The sequence below is a fragment of the Cryptomeria japonica genome, chromosome 3 (genome assembly GCF_030272615.1).
Source record: "Cryptomeria japonica chromosome 3, Sugi_1.0, whole genome shotgun sequence".
Classification (NCBI taxonomy): Eukaryota; Viridiplantae; Streptophyta; class Pinopsida; order Cupressales; family Cupressaceae; genus Cryptomeria; species Cryptomeria japonica.
In genome coordinates, this window is record NC_081407.1 from 961,965,208 (window position 1) to 961,978,325 (window position 13,118).

Here is a 13,118-nt window from a genome sequence, read left to right on the forward strand (position 1 = left end):
TTACATGAATAACTTTGAAGGCAGCTGCCGGTTGAGGAAAGTGATTCGCCACTACAGTTATAATAATTTTAAATGTCATTAATCAAATACCTACTTAATAAAGTTTGTAGAAATGGGTGGAAAGTCAAAAGCATGTTTATTTAAAAATTAAAAAACAATATATATCTGTCCATGATAGTCCTGTTGACGGGTGACCCGCCACAGAAATCAAACTAAATAAAATGTTTTTCCGAATAAATCATTTAGAATTCCCCTGCTACGGCATGAATTTGTGACTTCCTCGTGGCATTCAGCTCTCGCGCCTTTTCAACTCTACTCAGCTACTCCACACAGATGGCAAAATTTTATGTATATTTTTCAGACTGATTATCTACCATTTCAATCTGTTGTTGATGAACATGATGCAAATTTAAGGGTGCAGCCTTTTGAATGCTATGCAGAAAATATGGAAGTTTTCAAAAGAACTGCTCAACTGAATACAGGAGCCAAAATTCCATTGATTGGGCTGGGGACTGTTGCTCTTGATCAGAATGAGGAGAAAATTAAGGCAGCCGTGATTACAGCTCTCCAGGTGTATTTCACTGTCCACAATATAAGACAATTGTCCTCTATAAAACCTATTAACTGAACAGATTAGTACATTTGTAAATTCTGTTTTGTAGTTTTTCCAGTTCTACAATTTGGGTTTAGTTGGACTTGGAACCACTATTGAAATTAGTAGGTAGCGTGACTGATGCTTTTGAAGGCTGATTTAATGCTTTGTACACTATTTGATCTTCATTCATCCTGATGGATCGCTCAGTCTGATTAATTTTATGGTGTATGTGAACTTTTTTCTATTCCTAATTTCTTTGTATAGCTCACCATTGATGAGGTTATGGTACCATTTTTATTCTAACCTACATATTCTTTTGCAGCACAATGAACCTATAATGAAATTTGTGAGCATTAATGAAATTGGGTTGAAATTTGTGAGCATTAATGAAATTGGATTGAAATTTGTGAGCATTAATGCAATCGAGTTGTTTCTTTCGACAATTATATTTGTAGGTAGGTTATCGACACTTCGACACAGCAAGCCTATACAACTCAGAGAGTCCACTGGGAAAAGCTCTGAATACGGCTTTTCAAAATGGACTTGTTAAGAGGGAAGATGTATTTGTCACCACGAAACTATGGAATACCCAACATGACGACCCCGTAACTGCAATCAAGAATAGTTTGGAGTATGATTTCCTCATTACAATTTCAGTCTCCTATATTATCTCCATGTTGTAGAACTTCATATTCCAAATTATTTGTAATATTCAGGAATTTACAACTGGATTACGTTGATCTGTACCTTATCCACTGGCCCATCAAACTAAGAAAAGAAGCTCCATTGTCCGGAGCCCTTGACCGCAACCCTACCAAGTTGACAACAGAGGTGAATCCATATTCTGGGCCTAAAGAAGAAGACTTTTTACCCTTAGATTTGAAGTCTACTTGGCAGGGTATGGAGCAGTGCTTGGAGATGGGGCTTGCTAAAGCCATTGGGGTTAGTAACTTTTCATCTAAGAAGATTGAAGACTTATTGAGTCATGCTAAGATTCCTCCAGCAGTTGTTCAGGTAATGAGTTGTCATACGCCTCTTAGGTTTTATATTCTTTTCTCTTTCTTAATCTGAAACTCCCTTAATATAACTGTGTATTTGTGAATCAGTGAGTGAACTTAGAAAATTTATGTAGATCATTAAAATTTATGTAGATCATTCAAATCTCCATTTCCCATTGAATCTTTGCTAATACATGGTACGATGCAGAATTATGTGCCATTCATATTAAATTTATCCTAACAAAGTTGTCTAGATGTTCTTTAAGGTCAATGTGTTTCAATTGCCATGGAATGAGGATTAGCTTGAATTGATTAAATATATATTTACTAAATGTAAAATATTTCTAGCAAGCGTTTTCTCTAACGTATAGATGATCATTAGTTCCTTCTCACATTGAAAGACTGCCGTTTTCTTACCAAAGTACTCGCTAAAGAGCTTGCTTTATTAATTGATTTTTAAAATATGTGATGACTGGTTAATTATTCTTCACACAAATCTACTTCTGAAATCCCTGTATTTCTATCAGTTTCCAAAACCTCCTCTTTAAGTCATGAGCATTACTTGGTATAGTAATGTGTAACTATCTATATGCGATGATTATGGATTGGAATTGCAGGTAGAGATGCATCCACAATGGCAGCAAAAGAAGTTGAGAGATTATTGCAGCAAGCATAACATTCATGTGAGTGCATGGTCTCCTTTGGGAGCTCCAAATACTCCATGGGGCTCAAATCTGGTGATGGGTGACCCCATCATTCATGAAATTTCTCTTAAGTATGGAAAGACTAGAGCCCAGGTATACAATCATATTTGAGTCTCTAGATATTTTTCTTGAGATTACTACCCTAGGCTGGTAACTCATGTTACTGTCATGCCACTGCAGGTTATGTTAAGGTGGGGGGTAGAACAGGGGGTGAGTGTGCTGCCCAAGAGCTATAACACAGATAGAATATTTTCCAATTTTCAAATATTTGATTGGTCTTTGACTCCGGAAGATCATGATACGGTCGGCATGCTCAAGCAGGCTAAGTTATATCGTGGGAATGCTTTTGTTAATAACACAACCAGCCCCTACAAGACTGTTGAAGAATTATGGGATGGAGAGATTTAATCTTTAGAAGTTGAAAGTCACACAGACCATTTGCTACTTGTAAGAACAGTCCTTTGTTTTAAGCTCTGGTGTGACATAGAGTGAGGATCTAATATGTTATGGAGACAACATTTATTGATGGTAACAAAGTTTTACGGATGAAGGAAATGTTGTTTTATATGCATAATATGATTTTTGGATTTTGGTTTCATCTCAGTAATATTGAATCTCATAGGGTTATTATAGTTCAAAAATATATCAGAAGTTCAGTGTCTAAACTGGGGTAACAGGTTGTGATGCTATCATGTAGTAGTTTTTTTTTTAACAGCTTAGAGGTGTGTTGGTTAAAAGTGCTTCAATTATATGTTCAAAATAGTCACCAACACGTATGGTTAGATTACATATTAAAAAACATATAAAGTTTTGCTATTTCATGTAAAGAGGTGAGGTCAAATGATTCGGCCACTTTGTTATTTTGATAAGACTATGTTTCAAATAGCTTAAGGACGCCTTAGTGCTGAATGGCTTGCTGAATGAATTGCATCTCAAAGCCACACAGAAGAGTTAAGAGTTATTTGGTCTCGGAAAGTAAACAACTGCACAAAACAAACTCATCTCCCAAAAGGAAAACAGCTGATTCGCATTGGCATAATGTGATTAAAATAAGGAAAAACTAAGCAACAAGAGCTATAAAGATTTTAGATAGAGGAGCTTCCATATCATCAAAGTTATCCCAAGCTACATAAAGCAAGTCCATTTCATTACCTAATGGATGCCACATGGAAAGTATTTTTATCATTCTCTTACGTTTGTGTAAATGCATTATTTTATTTTCCTTCTTGTTTAGTTATGCATATAGGATAGGATACATTTATTCAAATAGATATTTATTTGGATAGATTGTACATGTTTTTAACATTGTGGTTGTACATTTCTAATTTGATGGAGGTGTACTGCATGTGTCTTATCTCATGTATCCACATTGATTATGCATTCACATCTGGGTGGTATAACCTATACATCAAAACAAAATGAAAGAAAGTGTAAGGTTTTGCAGGTTGAAAAGAAATATGGAGTGCCTATATGTAAAGGAAAGAGAAAAGGAAAGAGAAAGGTGAAGGATGTATTAGATACAGAAACAAAATTAAGAAATAAAGAAAGCAAGTATGGACAGAGAGGTGTTGGTAAATGACAAAGATAAAAGTTTGCAGAAGTAATGAGTTTGGGCAGAGATTCCAAGGATTAGTTTGCAGAGTGGTATTTTTCTTCTTCACAAAGAGTTTATAGTTTATTATTAAAGAAAGGAAAATGATAAGGATTGTGTTGATGGAGAGCAGAGGAGAGGCCTTTAAAATAGAGAGAGAGTAAGAAAAGCACGTAAGACAAAGAAAAGGTATGCAGAAAGGAAAAAAAAGTATTAGAGCAGAGGTTGAAATAAGAGAGAAGAAGAGATATGCGTGAATAGAGAAGGGTGCTGCAGAGTGCAAGTGTGTGGAGAAAATAGAAAAGAAAAGGCGCAAAGTGAGAAGTTTAAAAATTGCAGATTTGGAAATGAGAAAACCCAGTGAGGGAGATCATGTGAAGAAGACAGAGCAGAGACTTTGTTGGCAAGAAGAGAAGTTGGATTAAAAACAAAGAAAGAGCACATCATCTTGTGGAGTGTGAAACAAACAAGAGGATTAAATTTAAAATCTATTTATAATGTCATTTTTGTAAATGTAAGTAATCTTGATGTCTGATATTGAAATACTTTTGACTTGTCTCTGTATCTTACTGGAAAGAGGAGTTTGTGTAGAAAATGGATCAGTTTTGATGGACTCTGTCAATTGAGTGCTCTTTTGAAATTATTAAATGTAGATTTGAATTTATGTGATTTGAGATATAATTAGAGAAGTTGCGAGTCTGTAGCTAGGAGTACGAACTTATCCTTGGACCGACTGTATTTTTTGGTATTAGAGCCACAAGATCCTAAGAGTGTAGAGGCTCTGCCAAGACCTGTGGGTAGAAGAAGCTTGAAGGTGTCTCAAGAAAACACTAGAAAGATTTTGTTGCAGAAGAGGTGTAATTGCAAAGGATTTGAGTTCTAGAAGAATTTGTTGCAGGTGAGAGGAGACTTGTAACTGCAGAGGGCCTAATTCCTAGAGGGATTTGTGTTGCAGGTAGGACCTGTGACTGCAGAGGGTAGAGGAGGCACAAGAGTTTGTAAGAGATTGTGAAAGTGAGTTTGTTGCAGGGATCACCTATGACTATAGGGGGTGATACCCTAGTGAGTGAGATGTCATCAAGGAAGAGGAGGATGAGATGGGTCATAAAGAGACCTGTGATAATCCCATTTTGGGATGAGTGAGATGTCATCAAGGAAAGGAGGATGAGATGGGTCATCAAGAGACCTGTGATAATCCCATTTTGGGAAGAATATTGGGAAGAAGGGGAAAATAGAAGGCATTCGTGAAGAATTGAAGAAAATTGAAGCAAAGATGGATGCCCTTGAGGATGAGCAAACCAAAGGAGTTGAAAATGATGAGAAATTGTATGTGAAGGGACCATGTGTAGGTGGATGGATAGAAGATGATAAGTGTGAAATTGAATGGCACACATAGAGGACAGAGTGCAATCCCGTGCAATCCTGAGGAAGGAGATGAGGATTGGAATGAGTTTGAAGAAGTGAATCTCTTTCCCGAGGTCGTAAAATGGGCTTTGTACTACTTGTTAAGCTACGTTGGTTAAGTATGTTAGTGTCGTCAAGGGTAGTTGTCCGTTGCACGACAGTTCCCACAGGTGGTAACCGCAACCTTCGACCGTGTCTTTTATATTTGCTCTTGTACTTGTTGTTGGATACACGGATGTAGAGAATGATGATTGTACTAGACATTTTGGCATTAATGAAAGCATTGCTCTGAGTTTCTGGTTACTATTCTATTCCATGGTTATTATCTGATGGTTGATATGCAATATTACTAACACACCCCACGGGGTAAACATTTGGCGCCGTTGCCTAGACACACTCGGGAAAGGAAGGAGCGGATGGCATACAGACACGATGGGCCTACCCGTTGGTGAGATTAACCCAGAGGCCGACGACGCACGAACGGAACTCTACTAGGGAGAGGACACTGCAACGAGGGAATTCTCAATCCCGCTTTAAGCGGCCATTGAGACCTACGTCCGAAGAGAGGCCATGAAGGCTGAAATCCCAACAAGTGCTGTGTGGACAGCACTGGAAGTTAGCCCCGCAGCGAATCGGTTGATGAACCACCTGCCCCGGTTGCTTGCACAGGCATCACCGACACAATGTGCCTGCCTGGAGGAGATTGCCCGTCAGGAGCGATGCCAATAGGTCCTCCGACAGTACGAAGAAAACAATCGTCGCTGGGAAGCCGAGCGTGATGGCAAGAGGCGAAGGGGGAATTGAACCCTGAACCTCCAGGAGGAAAAAAGAACATTCTATACTATAATAATGGTGTCATACTACTAACATAAATTGTATCCAATGGGATGAATTAATAAAGAAGTGTTCTATTTTTTTTTGTGTTGTTGCTATTTATGAAGATGTACAGGAATTAATGCCCAACTTATTAAATAAAGATAGAAATAAGAAGGCACAAAGTGAGGAGTGGGAGGCCGCACAAAGAGCCTTGATTCTGGAACAACAAGTAGAACGTAGATGGAGGTTGAGGCAACTTGCCGAAGGGTTGCCCGAAGGGAACCAAGGAGGTGTCACGGAGAGTGCAGGAGTAGAAGTCGAAGGAGATTTCTATGTGTCGCCAGAACACCGTAGGGTGAAAAACTACGAATAATTTTTGGAAGAAACAAGGCTACGAAGAAATCTGGTCGAAGAGACTCGGGACCAGTTCAAGAATTATCCCTTACACCGTGCACGGAGGACCATCGAAGGAAGGGAATAGAGGATGAGGGTGAGAACGGAGGAGAGGGCAACAGTACGACCGTAGGTGCAGAGGAGGCACAGGAACACGATAGACAGGACCCCCTCTTGGGACCCATCACACCAAGCACACAGGTACAAAACACAGTACCCCCAGTCACTCAAATAGGAAACACAATCGGTGCGGGGGGGAGTGGCGCAGGTGCACAACAAAAACAACAACCTTTGGGGACACGACCCACATCAATGGCCAATAGGCAAAACCTGCCCAAATTCACCGACGATGGGAAGGAGGATCTTGTATGGCACTGCAGAACCTGCGAAACCATATGGATGGCCAATGGTGTCACGGACCAGGATGAATGGACGAGGCAATTTCCAACGACATTACGAAGAGTTGCCATCGACTGGTACTCGAACATTGATAAAATTGCAGTGGCCACATGGGACACGCTGTGGAAAGCCTTCGAGAAGGAGTTCCGCCTACTCCAGGATGATAATGAAATAGTGGCAGAGATATACAATACGAAACAAGGACAAATGGAATCAGTTCGTGTCTACGGAAGGCACCTAAAAGAGCTAATTGGGAAAATGGAGAGTTAGCCGACCGATGGACTCAAGAAGAGGTGGTTCGTAGAAGGCCTAAAACCCAGTTTGAAGAAGAAAATGAAGATAGTCCCCCCTTTGTCATACGATGATGCATACAATAGGGCTATGGACTTAGAAAGTGAATACAAAACGTCCAAGAAAAAGAGGAAGTCCTCCGAGGAAAATGACTCTTTCTCTCATGAGAGTGGTAACGAGGAGTCAAAAGAGAAAGTGACGGCCCTGCAGAGGGACATGGAGCGTATGATGAGGGAATTTAAAGCAATGAAAGGCTCTACTAGCCGGACCGAAGGAGACGTGTGGTGCACAGAGTGCAAGGAGGAAGGACATACGAAGGGTGCATGCTCGAAGAAGGCCTTTTGCAAAATTTGCCAAGTAATGGGACACTCCATCAAGGAGTGCCCATAAAATATGAAGACCCGAAATACACAAGTGTTGTTCACTGAGAAGGCGACAACATCCACACCAGCGGGTACGACCCAACAAACCAACACAACGACATCATCTGGAGGTTACCGAGACAACAGACGCGACGGCGGAAGGAATAACAACAATAACAATACCCGATGCCGTATCCATTATGACACCAAGGGCCGACCAATGATCCAATGTAGGGCCTGCAATCAGTGGGGGCACTTCGCTCGGGTTGACAGTGTGGGCCAGGCGACCATGAGGATGCAAATTGCCCAAAGCCAAGAGTAAACCTTTTGAACATCGAACCCACGAAGGCAGAAGTGTTGACAATCACAAGGGCATAGGCCAAAAAGACTACATACCTAGATCCTTGCACGAAGATCGAGAGAGTGCGAGAAGCAAGGGTCGAGATCACAAATGAAATTGCCGCACAAGGACAAAATAGCCATGAGGCCACAAGCCCGTCATGGACGAGGGGAGAAGAGAGAATCCTACGACAAATATTGCAAATAGAGGTATCCGTGAAGATTCAAGACCTCCTTGAAACCATGCCGCAGTTGAAAACAGCTATCTTAAACTCCGTACCCACACAAGCCAAAACGAGGGAGGTCGTAAGCCCCACGGTCGACCCTATGTTGTTAGTAGTTCATAGCGGACGCCACCCGACGGTGGTAGAAATGGGCATCTTGGGGACTACCTTGACGGACACCATTTTGGACGGAGGGTCAGGAGTAAATGTGCTCCCAGAAGAGACATGGAAAAAAATGGGAAAGCCTACATTGTGGTCCCCCACGTTCAACCTGCTAGGGGCAGATCAACACGGGATTAAACCCCTTGATACCCTCATGGCCCATCGAGTGATGATTGGCACGCAACCATTCGTGCTAGATTTTGTAGTGATTCCACTGAAGCAAAAAGGGTACGATTGCATTCTCGGACGTGGGTGGCTCATTGCGACAAAGGCGAACCACAATCGGAAGCGGAATGGAAAGCGCGGGGAGGAAGTACGTGATCGATCTTCGTATGCAGATGGTGAGCGAGGAGTTGGTATTCTCCTCCGAGTCGGAATCTGAGGGAGACCAGTTGAGTGAGGATGGAGATGGACGCTGTATGGAGCCCAGTGACGGAGGGTGTTAGAATTGGAAGCATGCTCAAGAGATGACGGGGACTCCATGAATGGCCTCTTCCACTAGCAAATAGAGGATTATGAATTGTTTACACCCTTGTGCAATGTATTGAGTATCGAGGAAGAACCAGATATATTTCCTCCAAAATACAGAGAGTACAAGGAAGGGGAGGCCTCTGTGAATGACACTCCCACACACTAGTTCCTGAAGAGCGAACCTATTAAATATCAGGAAGCCAATTTGAGGGAGACAAATATTGGGGAGACAAGTGACCCCAAGATCATCCTTGTCAAAGATGATTGGAATCCAGTGCTGAAGGCCGCAGCCTTCAAAATTTTCCTCGAATACAAGGATGTTTTTGCATGGACGTACAAGGACCTAAAGGGCGTTCCCCCAGAGCTATGTGTACACTGCATAACATTGGTACCAGGAGCCCAACCGGTAAGGAAGCGACCTTACCGTATGAACAAAAATTATGCTGCATGGGTGAATGATGAAATTGAGCGGATGTTGGAAGCGGGCATAATCTTCAAAGTGCAGATAAGAGAATGGGTGTTTCCCTTTGTGATTTCCCTCAAGAAAGAGGCCAATCAGATCCGGATCTGTGTAGACTTCCGGTGTCTGAACGCTGTCACTATTAAAGACCCGTTTCCCATACCCCTTCACCGACAACATCCTCGAGGAAGTGGCTGGACATGAAATCTATTCCTTCATGGATGGGTTCTCTGGGTACAACCATATATCCATCGCCGAGGAAGATAAGTTGAAAACTACCTTCGTGGTGGAGGACAGTGTGTATGCATACAACCAAATGCCATTCGGCCTATGTAATGCACCGACGACCTTTCAACGCATCATCTTGCACATCTTCGACAAGATGTCCGTAGGGAACTTCAAAAGTTTCCTGGACGATTGGTCTATTTATAGTGGGCAGGACATCCACCTAAAGTTCCTCGGGGAGTGCCTGGAGAGATGTCGAAGGGCACGACTGGCCCTTAATCCGAAGAAATGTAGATTCATGGTACCACAGGGAAGATTGCTTGGACACATTGTGTGCAAATAAGGATTGAAAACAGAACCTGACAAGATTCAGGTCATAGTAGAAATGGAAGCTCCTACAGACGTCACTAGGGTGAAGTCTTTCCTTGGTCATGTAGGGTACTAAAGGAGGTTCATCAAGAACTTCGTTGAGGTGTCCCACCCGTTGGATAGTTTGACACGTGTTGATGTGTTTTTTGTACACATGCAAACACAGAATAAAATACCTAAAGGTACCTTATCCTCTCTTGAACAAAGTTCCCGACTGCTGAAGATCTCACCAAAGGATCAATTGAGGCAACTCCAAGGTTCTTGTATGTAGGTTCTCTATGTGTGGATAAGCTCTTTGCGGTACAATGTGATTTTGCTGGAATCACAAGGGGACTTACGTTTGATTGCCTGAACGTCTGATTTTCTTTGGATATTGCTGGAAAGTGAGATTTTACTGGTCCTAGATTTTGGAAAAAAGGAAAAAGAGAAGGGTTGAAACGAGATCTATTTCTAACACTAAGAATGTAGGAGCAATGAATGACCTTTGATGAAATTCTAACTAAGTCTTGCTTTGACATCCTAGGACCATCTCCACAAGGTTAGTGGGATCTTCTGAGGAAAGCTTTATGATGTTCAGATCACCACTACAGGCATAGATACCATCAGGCTGATGCATATCAATGAAGAAGCGACAATTGAAGTTAAGCTTAAGCTGAATGATTCCAGTTGACTACACAAGGCAAGTCTGCAATCAACAAATTGCTAGTAGTATGGATATACAAATTTCACCATCGATCATACACATTTCTTCCACTCATCTAATAACATGAAATCAAATTTGAGAAGTATGGAGACCATGCAAATTGTTGAATCGACCCATAGAATTCACCATTTCTTCAATGAAGTTTACAAGTCCTTTACAACAACATCTTGGCAACAATCTTTGCCTTCTCTTTCTACTCTACTCTAACTATTTCCTATTCTCTGACTATTCACTATTATCTATTCTCTATCAACCAACCATTAACTATTAACTAGCTACTCTCTATCAGCCCACTATTAACCTTTTACAAATGAGGAGCCATGGCTTATATAGAGAAACCCTTTACAAATAGATGGCTTTGATTGATTTAGAATCAATGGATAGGATTACAAGATAGATACCCTAATTAGGGTTTGTTACAAAAAACTTCCTTAGCCAATTAGAAAATTACATTCCAAGAGTGAGGACCAATAGGAAGCAGGGGTAGGTGCCTCGAAGTTTGTGTCGTTCTTGATAAGTCAGGTACATTGAATTTGGACATGCTGAGGTGGATCAATCCAACTAGAGGAATGATGACTGGGATGCCATCTTGTCTGACACTTGTAACTTGGTTGATGTTCAATTTGATGAAGCTGAGAAGCTAACTTTAATTAACTCTTCTGAAGCTATCTGTTTCTTCAACGGACCCTTGCACTGACCTTATTTGATTCTCCTCTGTCTTTGACATGATGGATGGATGGTGTGCCCGTCCTTGAAATGCTGGCAACGCCTTACATTGTTATCTTGTGGTTCCTTAGTGTGGCGAAGTGAAGGTTCTGGAGGTAGCTGGCAGTTCCTTGAACACCTTGAGTCTTCCCTTTTGCCTGTGGACTGTCCTTGACGATGATGGACTGGAATTGGTTGTCCTTGATGATGCTGGACTGGAAGAGGTCGTCCTTGATGATGCTGGACTGGAAGAGGTTGTCCTTGATCTAGTTTTCTCCATCTGCAAAATAAACCAAAAGGTGATTAAGTACATATGACATGTTCATTTCAACAAAGCATTTTCCACCTTAAATCATCAACACGAAGACTTCAAAATAAAGTGCGCTCAAAATCCTTCCCAGGGACAGGCCCTATAAGAATTTCGCCCTAGACCCTTTGGAAGGGTCAGGAGCAAAATTTGCATTCCTGGCCAATTTAGAACTCTTTTCAACATTATCTCTCAACTAGCTCTTCGCCTAGCCCAAATAGGGTGAAAAATAGGAGCTTCAAAGGATTTCGCTTTGGACCCTCTGAAAGGGTCAGGAGTGAAATTCTAGTTTAGGCTCAAGTTCCATCATTCTCCACTCCAAAATGCCTCCCAAGACAAGAACATGCTAGCCTTCTCTCCACCAAGGCTTAGGAATTCATACCTTGACCTTCATCATGGACAAACTAGGTGATTTTGGGAATTTCGCTCTGGACCCTTTGGAAGGGTCAGGAGCGAAATTCAAGTTTTAGGTCTCAATTCCTCATCTCCTTCACTTCAATTCATCTTGCAGGGCAAAGTAACATCATTTCAACCTCAACCACGCCTTAGGACTCAAAGTCTTGACTTGACACAAGGAGGAAATAGGTAGTTTGAAGAATTTTGCTTTAGACCCTTTGGAAGGGTCAGGAGTGAAATTCATGTTTTGCTTGTCTTCTCCTACCTAGCTCCATTCTTTTCACTTTGTCTCCTCTAGGCTCCCTCATTTTGAATCTACTTCTCAACTTGGCAACATCTACTTAATCCTCAAAAGCCTTGAAAAGGAAAATTCGCTCAAAAACCTAGCTAGGGACAGGACCTATCTAGAATTTCGCTCTGGACCTGTTGTGACCTAATCGCACATCACCCCATCCCAAATAGGGACCCCCTAACTTTTAGGCCCTTTTGGTCATTTGACTTTCGTTTTTGTGTGTGTCAGTGGCAATCTCTTCAATCTCTTCGCGTTACAGATGTTTGGGAGTCAGTTAGGGTTAATTTGCTTCTCTGTCAAGCGAATTCTGTGAGGTCCAGGGCCTGTTTCGTCCTTTTTCTAGGGTTTTGCCTTTTGTCCTAGATTTTAGGGGTTCCTGTTAGGGTTTCAGAAAACTAAGCATACGACTGGAATCAGGATCCTTCAAGGGACCTCCCAGTGAAATTTGAGCCCAAACGGAGCAACTTTCTATTTTTAGAAAGTCCCTATTTTTTAGGGATTTTTCCGGGTTTCGGAATGCCACCATTTTGCCAAAAATCAAACTTACTATTTTTAGTAATTTCTATTTTTAGTAAATTTCTATTTTTAGTAAGTCATCCCGCGTCTTGTCTTGGGCTCTAACTCTGACATTTTGGAAAGTTTCTATTTCGGGAAAGTCTATTTGTGGCAGGATCAGGCTAGCTGACAACGAAGAATCAACATGTACAATCACTTCTAAATATGGAAATTTGAAAGCAGATAGGCAGGGGTCTAAAATGGCTAAATCTGAAGAATCATCCCTGAAGTGGAAGGTCAATATATTTTGTCTGGAAGTCATTCACAAGCAGGAAATTCCATGTGTCCATGGGCATGGCCAAAATGCACCCAGGTATGGACTAGGGCGTTGAATTCATGAAGTCATTCACAAGTGCA

General features: G+C 41.4%; 1 protein-coding gene across 1 annotated transcript; it reads left to right on the forward strand.

Moving 5' to 3' along the window:
• The first annotated feature begins 224 nt into the window (after positions 1–224).
• LOC131035558 (aldo-keto reductase family 4 member C10-like) lies at positions 225–2,916 on the forward strand. Its single transcript, XM_057967272.2, has 5 exons — positions 225–571; positions 1,051–1,226; positions 1,312–1,609; positions 2,211–2,390; positions 2,478–2,916. Exons 1-5 carry the CDS (start codon positions 347–349, stop codon positions 2,703–2,705), a joined length of 1,107 nt encoding a protein of 368 aa, XP_057823255.2. The 5' UTR covers positions 225–346; the 3' UTR covers positions 2,706–2,916.
• The last annotated feature ends 10,202 nt before the right edge of the window (positions 2,917–13,118 follow it).